This window comes from Lissotriton helveticus, chromosome 9 (genome assembly GCF_964261635.1).
Source record: "Lissotriton helveticus chromosome 9, aLisHel1.1, whole genome shotgun sequence".
NCBI lineage: Eukaryota > Metazoa > Chordata > Amphibia > Caudata > Salamandridae > Lissotriton > Lissotriton helveticus.
Window position 1 is genome coordinate 59,411,758 of NC_136070.1, and position 12,823 is coordinate 59,424,580.

A 12,823-nucleotide genomic window follows, 5' to 3' on the forward strand; every position below is an offset into this window, starting at 1 on the left:
CGATGTCTCTATCCTGCAGGGTATCTCCTTGGAGGGCACGTGCTGCGCTTGTTCCACGGCCATGACGAATGCTTGACTGTCCCTTCCACGGACCCGTCCGATTCCTTACACAGGTGAGTGAGTATCTTCTGCTCGCACTTAGCTGTACATGCGTGACTGCCTGGGGTGGGCTTCCATGTGCGTCCATACAGCCAAACGTCTCTGTTCTCACGGCTCTAAAGGATTCCAGAACTCTCTATGGGTTGTTTAAAGATGCCCAGAGGGCCTCGGAGGCAGGAGCATGGGCATGGCGGTCAGAGACAGTGGCCTTGTTTATTTGCCTTGTGTGAGTGAGATTAGGGGGAATGGGCTAATATACCTTCCCCACCGCTATTAATTGCCCTGCCTCTCGGGGCGGGAATTGACAATGGTTAACTTCTGAGCAGAGGGCAATAACGCTTAATTAATGTCGTAGGAGGCAAGAACTCCACTGGTGAGTCCGCTGCTCAGTAAGGGATGCCCACCGTGTATACCAGAGCCATACAAGTAGTGCCCAAGAACCCAAGCCGAGCGAGAGGCGTGTCGCCCTACGTCAATCCACACATCCACCCAGCTTGAGCGGTCAGGAGATTCGATCAGAATGAATCAGTGACACTTGACGTAGGCCCTAATGGCTGCGCATCCATGTAAAGTATTGAAAGGAGGGCCACCCTCAGGCTAATACAAGAACGTCCCTCCTGGCGGCTCTCATACAGGCATAGCCCCTCAGACCCACCCGTGTGTAAGGAGATTCGATCCCAAGGTGCATATGTAACCCTTTATTTTTAGCTGCTGCTAGTTAGTGATCATCAAGAAACCCAAACTGAGTAGAGAGAGTGACGGAGCGACCTTTGACCCTGCCAGCAGGTAGGTCGCCCCAGCCGCCACACGGTCCTCCTGTGACGCTGCCCCACTAGTGCTGTCGCCGCTGCATGCTGCCCGAGTAAGTCCTTCTGTGCCCCCTGCTCACAGTTATCTGCCTTTGTTTTCTGTACCCTTGTGCCCCCTCTCCCCTGTTTTTGCATTTCTGTTCCCCCTGCTCACAGTTGTCTGCCTTCGTTTTTCTGTGCCCTTGTACCCCCTCTCCCCCGTTTTTGCATTTCTGTGCCCCCTGTTTCCGCTTTGTTTCCCATTGGAGTGCCTCTCTGCCCCCCTCCCCCGTTTCCCTCCATGCCACCTTTCCCGCCGCTGCGTCCCTGCGGCCCCGCCCCCCACTGTCCCATTCGCCACCCCGCTCCCGCCTCCCAGCTGCTCCTCCCTCTCACAGCCTCTCATATGGAGGCGGCGCCTTAGGCAAGCCCGTCTGCGCCCGTCCGCGCCTGGACCACGCCCAGCGCCAGAACCCCTGGCCCCCGCCGCACCCAGAGTACCCGACTGAGATACGACTCCGCCACCCTCAACGCACTCAACACCGGACGACCACCTGCCTGCTACCAAGCCACCCCAAAGTGAACCCACGGACCCTTCACCTGCTACGCCTGCAAATTCACCTGCCTTCGAACCTGCCCCCCGCCCACCAAACACAGCAGCAACAACAACAACCACCTCAAGTGCATCCTCCTCAACACCCGCTCCGTCCACAAACAAGCCGTCGAACTCTGGGGCCTCCTCGACACAACAGCTCCAGACGTCGCCTTCCTCACGGAAACCTGGATGAACGCTTCCTCGGCCCCCGACATCGCCATAGCCATCCCGGACGGATACAAAATCACCCGGAAGGACCGCGTCAACCAAACCGGAGGAGGAATCGCCATCGTCTACAGGAACACCATAAACATCACGACCTACATCGAAGACACACTCTCCGCAGCCGAACACCTACACTTCCAGATTCACACCGACCCCAAGACCACCCTTAGAGGAACGCTCATCTACAGACCCCCGGGCCCGCACACACAATTCAACAAAACCATCGTCGACTTCATCAGCCCGCACGCCCTAGCCTCACCAGAATACATCCTCCTAGGGGACCTGAACTTCCACCTGGAGAAAAACAGCGACAACAACACCTTCACCCTGCTCGACAACCTCGCCAACTTCGGACTCAAACAACTGGTGAACACCCCCACCCAACTCGCCGGCCACACGCTCGACCCCATCTTCTCTGCCAGCAACCACGTCTCCTTCAGCCACTCCACCGTACTACACTGGACCGACCACAGATGCATCCACTTCACCTTCAATAAGAATACATCCCACCACCGCACGCAACAGATCCCCCGCAGATGCTGGAGCAAAATCACCACAGACCAGCTCCTCTCATCTCTAAGCCAGAACCCGCCAGCCGACATCACTGACACCAACGAAGCAGCCCACAACCTCGCACAGTGGATCACCAACTGCACAGACGACTTCGCCCCACTGAAGAACCCCCCAAGCAAGACCGGCTACAGGAAAACCTCATGGTTCACTGACGCCCTCAAAGAATCAAAGAAATCCTGCCGAACCCTCGAAAAAACCTGGCGCCACGAACGGACAACAGAAAACATGACAGCCCTCAAGAACGCCACGCGCAAACACCACCAGCTGAACCGCACCACCAAAAGGTAATCTTTCAAAAAACGGCTAGACAGCAACACCCACAGCAGCAAGGAACTCTTCAGCATCGTCAAAGAGCTCTCCAACCCCAGCGCCAGCAACAACGACATCACACCGACACAAGACCTCAGCAACTCCCTCGCCACCTTCTTCCACCGCAAGATCGCAGATATACACAACAGCTTCGGACCCCAGACTCCGCGACCAGTCACCGAACCAATGACTACGACCACCACCCTCCGTGCCTGGACCCCCATCAGCACTGAAGACACCACTCACGTAATGAACTCTATCCACTCCGGCTCTCCCTTGGACCCATGCCCCCATCATATCAAAGACGACATCATCATCGCACCCCTCCTCCGGAACGTCATTAACAACTCCTTTACGTCAGCCACCTTCCCTGAGAGCTGGAAACACGCAGAAATCAACGCCCTTCTGAAGAAACCCACAGAAGACCGTCAATAAACAGCTGACTGCATTCCTCGAGACAAACAACTCGCTCGACCCGTCCCAGTCCGGATTTCGTGCCAACCACAGCACCGAGACCGCCCTCATCGCAGCCACCGATGACATCAGGACCATGATGGACAACAGAGAAACAACCGCTCTCATCCTCCTGGACCTCTCGGCAGCCTTTGATACTGTATGCCATCGCATCCTAATAACCCGCCTCTTCAACACTGGGATCCAAGGAAAGGCCCTGGACTGGATCACCTCGTTCCTCTCAGACAGAACCCAGAGAGTCCGCTTCCCTCCCTTCCGCTCAGCGGCCACAGAGATCATCTGCGGCGTACCCCAAGGCTCCTCGCTCAGCCCAACCCTCTTCAATATCTACATGAGCCCCCTTGCCTCCATCGCACGCAAACACAACATCAACATCATCTCCTACGCCGATGACACCCAGCTGATACTCTCTCTCACCAAAGACCCAGCCACCGCCAAAACCAACCTCCAAGAAGGAATGAAAGACGTGGCAGAATGGATTAAGCTTAGCCGCCTGAAGCTGAACTCAGACAAGACGGAGGTCCTCATCCTCGGACAATTCCCTTCCACCTGGGACGACTCCTGGTGGCCCGCAGCGCTGGGCTCCGCGCCGACACTCTCGGACCACGCCCGCAACCTGGGATTCAACCTGGACTCCTCCCTCACGAGGACCAAGCAAGTCAACGCCGTCTCGTCCTCTTGCTTCAACACCCTGCGCATGCTCCGAAAGATCTTCAGGTGGATCCCCACTGAAACCAGGAAGACCGTCACCCAGGCCCTCGTCACCAGCCGACTGGACTACGGAAACGCCCTATACACTGGAACCACCGCCAAACTCCAGAAACGACTACAACGCATACAGAACGCCTCCGCACGACTCATCCTCGACATCCCTCGCCACAACCACATATCCGCCCACCTAAGAAACCTGCACTGACTCCCCGTCAGCAATGGGATCACGTTCAGGCTCCTCACCCACGCACACAAGGCACTCCACAACATGGGCCCCGAATACCTCAACAACCGCCTCTCGTTCTACACTCCCACCCGCCAGCTCAGCTCCGCCAGCCTCGCCCTCGCCACCATCCCATGGATTCGCAGAACCACCACCGGAGGAAGATCGTTCTCCTACCTGGCAGCCAAAAAATGGAACTCCCTCCCTGCACACCTACGACTGACCGAGGACCATCTCACCTTCAGGAAACACCTCAAGACCTGGCTATTCGAGCAGTAGCAGCCCCCCCTCTGCCACAGCGCCTTGAGACCCTCACGGGTGAGTAGCGCGCTCTATAAATGCATTGATTGATTGATTGATTAATTGATTGATTGACGTGTAAATAGAGAACGATCTTAAACTGGGCTCTGACTGCTGAGACGACCCCCAGGCTCTTAACTCTACCCATTGCCCTGCTGCAGCAACACCACCGGTACATAGAGTGTGCCAGTGCTGGGCATGCTTACAATGGAACTGGGCTGCTACATCGTAAATCTACATATGTGCCAACCGACAAGTACAACATGGCGTTTTCTCACTACTCCGTCACTGCAAATGGTTTTGCACTGGTCAGCGGTGCACAAACTACCATAACATTGTCTAGACCCTTGGGCAAAAATTGCCCATAACCACTGCAGACTTGTGAGAACTGCTGCAAAGCATGAGGTATAGCTTGTATCTGTCCCCATAAATGAAACGAGGAAACCGGAACAGTAAACAGCGAATTCAGAAGGTGTGCATAGAATCAGCACCGATACACTGCACTGAAATGAAGAACGCAGAACAGTAAACTGCGAGTCCAGAAGGCATGGATAGAGCAAGCACCGATTCGCCACACGAAACGAGGAACGCGGAACAGTAAAACCTGAATCCAAAGGGTGGATAGAACCAGCACAGATTCACCACACGAAACGAGGGATGCAGAACAGTAAACCGTGAATCCAAAGGCTGGATAGACCCAGCACCGAAATGAGGAACGTGGAACAGTAAACCCCAAATCCAAAGGGTGGATAGACCCAGCACAGATTCACTACACGAAACGAGAAACGCAGAACAGTAAACTGCAAATCCAAAGGGTCGCTCGAACCAGCACCGATTCACTGGATCGAAATGAGGAACGTGGAAGAGTAAACCGCGAATCCAGAAGGGTGGATAGAACCAGCACTGATTCACTGCTCCGAAACGAGGAATGCAGAACAGTAAACCACGAACCCAGAAGGTGTGGATAGAACCCGCTCTGAGTCACCGCCCAAAACTAGGAACGCGGAATAGTAAACCACGAATTCAGAAGGGTGAAAAGAACTAGCACCGATGCACTGCTCCGAAATGAACGCGGAACAGTAAACCGCAAATTCAGAAGGTGTGAATAGAACCAGCACTGATTCACCACACTTGCCGGCACATGCATCAAAGGAAAAAACCGGTCGCAAACGGGCAGATTCTCAGAATCTGCCCCTTTGCGACCGGTATTTTTGCATTTGGGATGCATCATCCCAAATGAAAAAAATCACAATTTAAGGAATCTCTAAATTGCGATTCCTTAAAGTTGCAATTGCATTTAAGGAATCCCAAATTGAGATTCCTTAAATGCAATGCATTAAAGTTAAAAAATTAGCGATCTCGCTAATAGGAGTAGCAAATTACCATGAAGTTGAACTTCATGGTAATTTGTAAAAACTTTGAAAAATTCACTTTTGTGCATTTTTCAAAGTTTCATTTTGCGCACAGACATGCCCTTAGGGCATGTGTGTGCGCAACATATGTGCACAGATCAATTTCAGGGGTGCAACAGGGTGTCATTTTGACACCCATGTACCCTTGAAATTGCATGAGCAATTTGCGAGTACCTACTGGTACTTGCAAATTGCTCATGCAATCTTCAATTCATTCCTATGTGCCTGAAGGCCCATAGAAATGAATGGGACAGCATTCCTTAATTGCGACTAGCAATTTGCGAGTAGCAATCAAGGAATGTATAGGAATCGCTATTTTTATAGAAATTGCTACATGCATAGGCTTTTGCGATTCCTAAATAGCGATTCCTTAAAAATCAAGAGGAAACCTCCACAGCTGTCTTCCTCAAAGTTTTAGATCCATCAGCCTGATGGGATGGCCCAGCCAAGCTATCATCTTTCTTTGATCTTGGTACCTTAGGTACCGGCCTCTCCCTCCCCTTTTCACTTCCGTGAGGAGATTCGCCAGGCCCAGGCTTGCCAGACCTGTCAGAGGTCCCACGCCTAGCCTTCGAGGGGGGTTCCAAAGAAACTGAAGCAGATGACCTACCCCTCTTCAGTGACCTCTTCGAAGACGTAGTTGAAGCAGCATCCTCTTCATCACTGGAAATAATATTATCTCTCAACTTCATCTTCTGTAACCACGTCAGCAGACGCCCCTCACGGTCACGTAGGGTCTTGGTTGAAAAGGTTCTGCAGATCTTACAGTCTGCCACCTTATGATCTGGGTATAAGCAGTATATACAATCCTTGTGCTTATCCTCAGCAAAAAGTCGTTTTTTAGAACATGTGGCACAAGGCCTGAACAGGCTCTTCTTCTCCTTGTCCGCCATTATATAAAGATGTTAAGAAATCCTGTAAAGATTTAGTAGAAAACAGTACCTCATAAGAAAACTAGAGCAGAGCTCTATGGAGACTCCCTATCACCAACGTGCGGTAGAAAATCTGAGGCTCTGAGCTTTCTCAGGAATGTTCCACAGGGTGAGGCTGTTCTGATTGGTTGGTGCTCTACATTTGGGTCTTTTTTTATAAAAAGGACACCTATAGGCTACAAAATAATATAAGGCCTAGGCCTAATTTATCCTCTTTTGTACCTCTTTTGGTTTATTACCTATATATATATATATATATATATATATATATATATATATTTTATTCCCTAGGCTCCCATTCCAATGACGGGGAATGATACAAGCTATGGGAATCTATGAAATTTACCAATACTGGAGAACTAAAGTTACAGGTAAGTAACTTGTTTCATCCAGAAGGGTGGATAGAACCAGCACTGATTCATTGCACCGAAATGAGGAACGGGGACCAGTAAACAGCGAATCCAGAAGGGTGGATAGAACCAGCACCGATTCACTGCTCTGAAATGAGGAACGTAGAACAGTAAACCGCAAATTCGGAAGGTGTGGATAGAAACAGCACAGATTCACCATACAAAATGAGCAACTCGGAACAGTAAACTGTGAATCCAGAAGGTGTGGTTAGAGCTGCACCAAGTCACTGCCCGAAATGCTGAACAGTATACCGCAAATCCAGTAGGGTGGATAGAACCAGCATGGATTTACCACACGAAATGAAGAATGCAGAACAGTAAACCGTGAGTCCATAAGGCGTGGATAGAACCAGCACTGATTCACTGCTCCGAAATGAGGAACGAGGAACAGTAAATTGAGAATCCAGAAGGGTGGATAGAACCAGCACTGATTACTGCACCAAAGCGAGGAAAGCGGAACAGTAAACCATGAATCTGGAAGGTGTGGATAGAACCACACTAAGTCACTGCCCCAAACGCGGAACAGTACACAGCGAATCCAGAAGGGTGGATAGAACCAGCAGTGATTCACCACACGAAATTAAGAACGCAGAACATTAAACCGTGAATCCAGAAGGGTGAATAGAACCAGCACCGATTCACCACACAAAATGAGGAACGCGGAACAAGAAACGGCGAATCCAGAAGGTGTGGATAGGCCCAGCACCGATTCACCGAGAGTGGGTTCATCAGGCATTGATTGTGTAGTGTGATATCACTGGCCTGCATTGTAGGGGGCGCTGGCGCATGGCCCTACGCCTGGGACTAATCGGATATTAGTACAGGAAAAATATACTACTACTACCACTACTACTACAACTACTACTCGCAGTAGTGCATCTACAAATAATAATACTGCTACTACTTCTAATAACAACAGCAATACTGCTTCTACCAACAGGGATACAACTACCAATAATAATGTTAATAATAATACTACTACTAGTAATACTGCTACTACTAATAATAATACTAATAACACTACTACTAATACCACTACTCCTGCTACTACTACTAATAATATTGTTACTACTAATAATCTACTACTAATTATAATTATAGTATTACTACTACTACTACTGCTGCTACTACTACTAATAATACTACTACTACTACTAATAATAACACTTCTAATAATAATAATACTACGTCTACTACCAATAGCATTAATACTGCAACTGCTACTAATAGTAATTACACTGGTACTACTACTGCTACTACTACTAATAATACTGCTACTACTACCAATAATACTGCTGCTACTACAACTAATCATAAAACTGTTATTACTAATACTACTACGTATAATAATAATAATACTGCTTGTATTACTGTTACTAATAATAATACTGCTACTACTGCTACTACCAATAACAATACTAATACTGCTATGACTACTACTACTAATAATAATAATTCTGATAGTACTAATAATAACGATAATATTACTGCTACTAAAATAATAATGCTACTACTATTGCTACTAATAATACTGCTACTACCGATAACAATAATGCAGCTACTACTATGAAAATAATAATACTGCTTCTACTACCGCTACTACTATTAATAATACTGCAACTGCCAATAACACTAATACTGCAATTATTACTAACACTGATGCTACTTCAACTACTACTAATAATAATGATACTGTTACTACTACTGCTACTAATAATAATACTGCTGCTACTACTAAGAATAATAATAATACTTCTGCTACTAATACTACTACTAATTGCTACTAATAATAATGATACTCTTACTATTACTACTTATAATAATACTGCTACTACTACTGATAACACTGCTGCTACTAATACTGCTACTACTAATAATAATAATACTTCTACTTCCAATAAAAATAATACTGTCACTACTACTGATAAGACTGCTGTTGCTACTACTACGAATAATAATAATGATGATACTGTTACTACTACTGCTACTAATAATATTGCTACTACTAATACTAATAATACCTCTACTACTAATACTACTGCTACTACTACTAAAACTGTTGCTACTAATAATAATGATACTGTTACTACTACTGTTTATAATAATACTGCTACTACCAATAACAATAATAATCCAACTACTATTAATAACACTGCTGCTACTACTACTACTAATGATACTGTTACTACTACTACTAATCATGTTGTTAATACTACTACTAATAATAATACTATAACTAATAAGAATAATACTGCTACAACTATTACTACTAATATTAATAACACTGCTACGATTACTACTACTGATACTACTACTAGTAATAAAATGCTGCTACTAACAATAATAATACTACTACTAACAATAATTCTGCTGCTGCTACTAATAATAATGATACTGTTACTACTACTAATACCATTAATATTGCTACTAGTAGTACTACTACTAACAATACTGATGCTGCTACTAACAATAATAATAATGCTACTCCTACTACTACTAATAATAATAATACTATTACTACCAATAACAATAATACTACAACTACCAATACCACTGCTGCTACTACTAATAATAATGATAATGTTACTACTTCTGCTACTACTAATAATACTGTTAATAGTAATTACTACTACCATAACTAATAAGAATAATTCTGCTACTACTAATACTACTAATAATAATCATACTGGTTATTATTACTACTGATAATAATAATAACAACAATACTACTAATAATAAAATACTGCTACTTCCAATAATAATAATACTACTACTACTAATGATAATTCTGCTACTTCTACAAACAATAATTATACTGTTACTACTACTGCTATTAATAACATTAATATTGGTAATACTACTTATACTACGGCTAATACTTATAATACTATGACTACTACTACTAATAACACCAATAGTAAGAATGACTTATGAAGTGGTTCATACTGCAGTGTTGCTGGCATCATTTGTGTATTGTGTACTACCAATAAATGAATAAACAATGTATTGATTTCGACATTAGCGTCTGGGACAGGTAGAAAGTGAAGACGGTTCTTGCCAGGATTCCCCCTCGCCACCTGTAGTTGAGTTGGGCTATTGCGTGCCGTGCTCTGAATTTGCAGGGCTGTTACGTGCCGTGCTCTGAAGCTGCAGGGGCAAGGGCTGTTACTTGCCATGCTCGGAAGTTGCAGGGCTGTTACGTGCCGTGCTCTGAAACTGCAGGGCTGTTACTTGCCGTGCTCGGAAGTTGCAGGGCTGTTACGTGCCGTGCTCTGAAACTGCAGGGCTGTTACTTGCCGTGCTCGGAAGTTGCAGGGCTGTTACGTGCCGTGCTCTGAAGCTGCAGGGGCCAGGGCTGTTACTTGCCGTGCTCGGAAGTTGCAGGGCTGTTACGTGCCATGCTCTGAAACTGCAGGGCTGTTACTTGCCGTGCTCGGAAGTTGCAGGGCTGTTACGTGCAGTGCTCTGAAGCTGCAGGGCTGTTACTTGCCGTGCTCGGAAGCTGCAGGGCTGTTACGTTCCGTGCTCAGAAGCTGCAGGACTGTTACTTGCCGTGCTCCGAAGCTGCAGGGCTGTTACTTGGTGTGCTCAGAAGCTGCAGGGCTGTTACTTGCCGTGCCGTGCCGTGCTCGGAAGTTGCAGGGCTGTTACGTGCCGTGCTCTGAAGCTGCAGGGCTGTTACTTGCCGTGCACTGCTCGGAAGTTGCAGGGCTGTTATGTGCCATGCTCTGAAGCTGCAGGGCTGTTACTTGCCGTGTTCGGAAGCTGCAGGGCTGTTACGTTCCGTGCTCAGAAGCTGCAGGGCTGTTACTTGCCGTGCTCGGAAGTTGCAGGGCTGTTACGTGCCGTGCTCTGAAGCTGCAGGGCTGTTACTTGCCGTGCTCAGAAGCTGCAGGACTGTTACTTGCCGTGCTCCGAAGCTGCAGGGCTGTTACTTGGTGTGCTCAGAAGCTGCTCCGAAGCTGCACGGCTGTTGCTTGTTGTGCTCCGAAGCCTCAGGGCTTTGGCATCAAGCACTATACCAAAACCAGCTGCAGCGCCCTTTTCAGGAATGCCCATACAATTCTCACTTAGTGAAGGGCAGGCGTGTGCTTGGATGTAGGGTATCAGAGAGGTATGACACAAGGAGGGGGAGGGGCCCACCTCGCCAGGTCTCGGCCAAAGGAACAGCAGCAGGAAGGGTCAGGGCTGCCTGGACATAGCAAGCAGGCAGGTCTGAGTCACACTTTCCGGCCTGCCTGCCAAGGAAGACTCAAGACCCGACAGGAAAAGGATTGCCATGCCACGCAGAGGAGCTCCAGGTAGGAGGTGACCTTCTGGGGGTCACATTGTCCCGCAGCATGACGAGACTAGGACTCCAAAAGACGATGCAGGGCTTTAAGTGAGGCGGGTCCCTCCGGATCTCAGACCCGGTGGCAAATAAAAATGGACATTGAAATGGGCCTAGGTACATGTCCTTAAGTCTACTGACAAAACACTGGTCATTTCTGAACATCGAATGTAAAGAACGTTAAGGTAATCCATGCGCGATTTGGTTGTGGTTTATATTTCACATGTTGAACTTAATCTTGCTTTCACTGAGATCGTTAGCTATTTCCAGGATGTTGTGTCTGTATTTTTATCGTGTAGTATATTGCTCTTGTATAGTGCATACTTGGAAATGAAATATTTAAAAAGTGATGAATGGACTGTTTGAATTAATCTCAGCCACTGATAGTTACTCGAGCCGCATCCCAATCCATTGTTATTGAGCAAACAATGCCACCTCAGTTTGGACTCAGCCATATGTAAATCAGTCTTGACCCTGTTCCAATTAGAACACTCCAGCCCCAACTGTCAAGCCAGGTTCTGCCCGAGCCAGAACACACGCAACACAGGATCGGTTTTTACTTAGTTAGGAATCATCAGCCAGGGATAGCTTGGTTTCTGATAGATACATCTGCCAGTGGATTCCTCACCTTGTGAATATCCCCTTGCGTCAGGCAGATACTGTATCTACCAGAAAAAGCGTTACCGAAGGTAAGTAACTTGTTCTTCTCTTCCAGGGGATCCTCATCAATAGTCATAAGCATTAGAATATTCCCGCCCATGCGTGGGACCCCGGAAACAATATATTATATGTGCCCCACATATATATAGACATATATATATACATATATATATATATATATAAAAATAAGCAATTGCAGCCAAACAAAACAGTGGAGTTGGAATATGCTGTGAAGAATTTCCACCATACATTTGTATTTGCATTAAAAACATGAGAAACAACACCAATGCTTGTTTAGAAACTGTTTTAATGCTTAGAAAGCAGTAGAAATTCTTATAACACACTGTAAGCATATACAGCTCCCAGGCTGCATTGCAAATACCCAGTCTAAAAAGGCTGGAAAGCTAACTTGTAGCTGTATGTACTAAAACTGACGCCGTGCCTTTAAGGCACCTCTGCCCCTAGCTTCCCATCATGCCTCAGGGGTTACAGTTAGGTCAGTTGTTCTTTCCGGCTCCTTCAGGAAGGACCCTGGTTACATAGCTCCACACTTTTCTGCCTTTTTCAGTCAGAAAATCTTCTAAAGAACAATTTTTTTGATTTACTTTGACTTTTAGCATCAGTGTCAAGTAAATAACTGCTTAACAGTCAATTTTTTGTGAGGTTTTCCTGTCAGGATGCCCACTCTTTTTGATAAATGTCCTTCTTGTGGCCACAAGAAGGCAAAAACAGACTCTCATGAGGTCTGTATTTTATGCTTGCCAGAGGATCATGATCCTAAA

General features: G+C 46.8%; 1 protein-coding gene across 1 annotated transcript in view; it reads left to right on the plus strand.

The window, feature by feature from the left end:
- Positions 1-12,823, plus strand: part of RYR3 (ryanodine receptor 3) — a 1,933,484-nt gene that overhangs the window by 529,968 nt on the left and 1,390,693 nt on the right. The window contains exon 8 of the mRNA XM_078661960.1: positions 20-113. Within this exon, the coding sequence (XP_078518086.1) occupies positions 20-113 (94 nt within the window). The remainder of the gene's footprint in view (positions 1-19; positions 114-12,823) is intronic.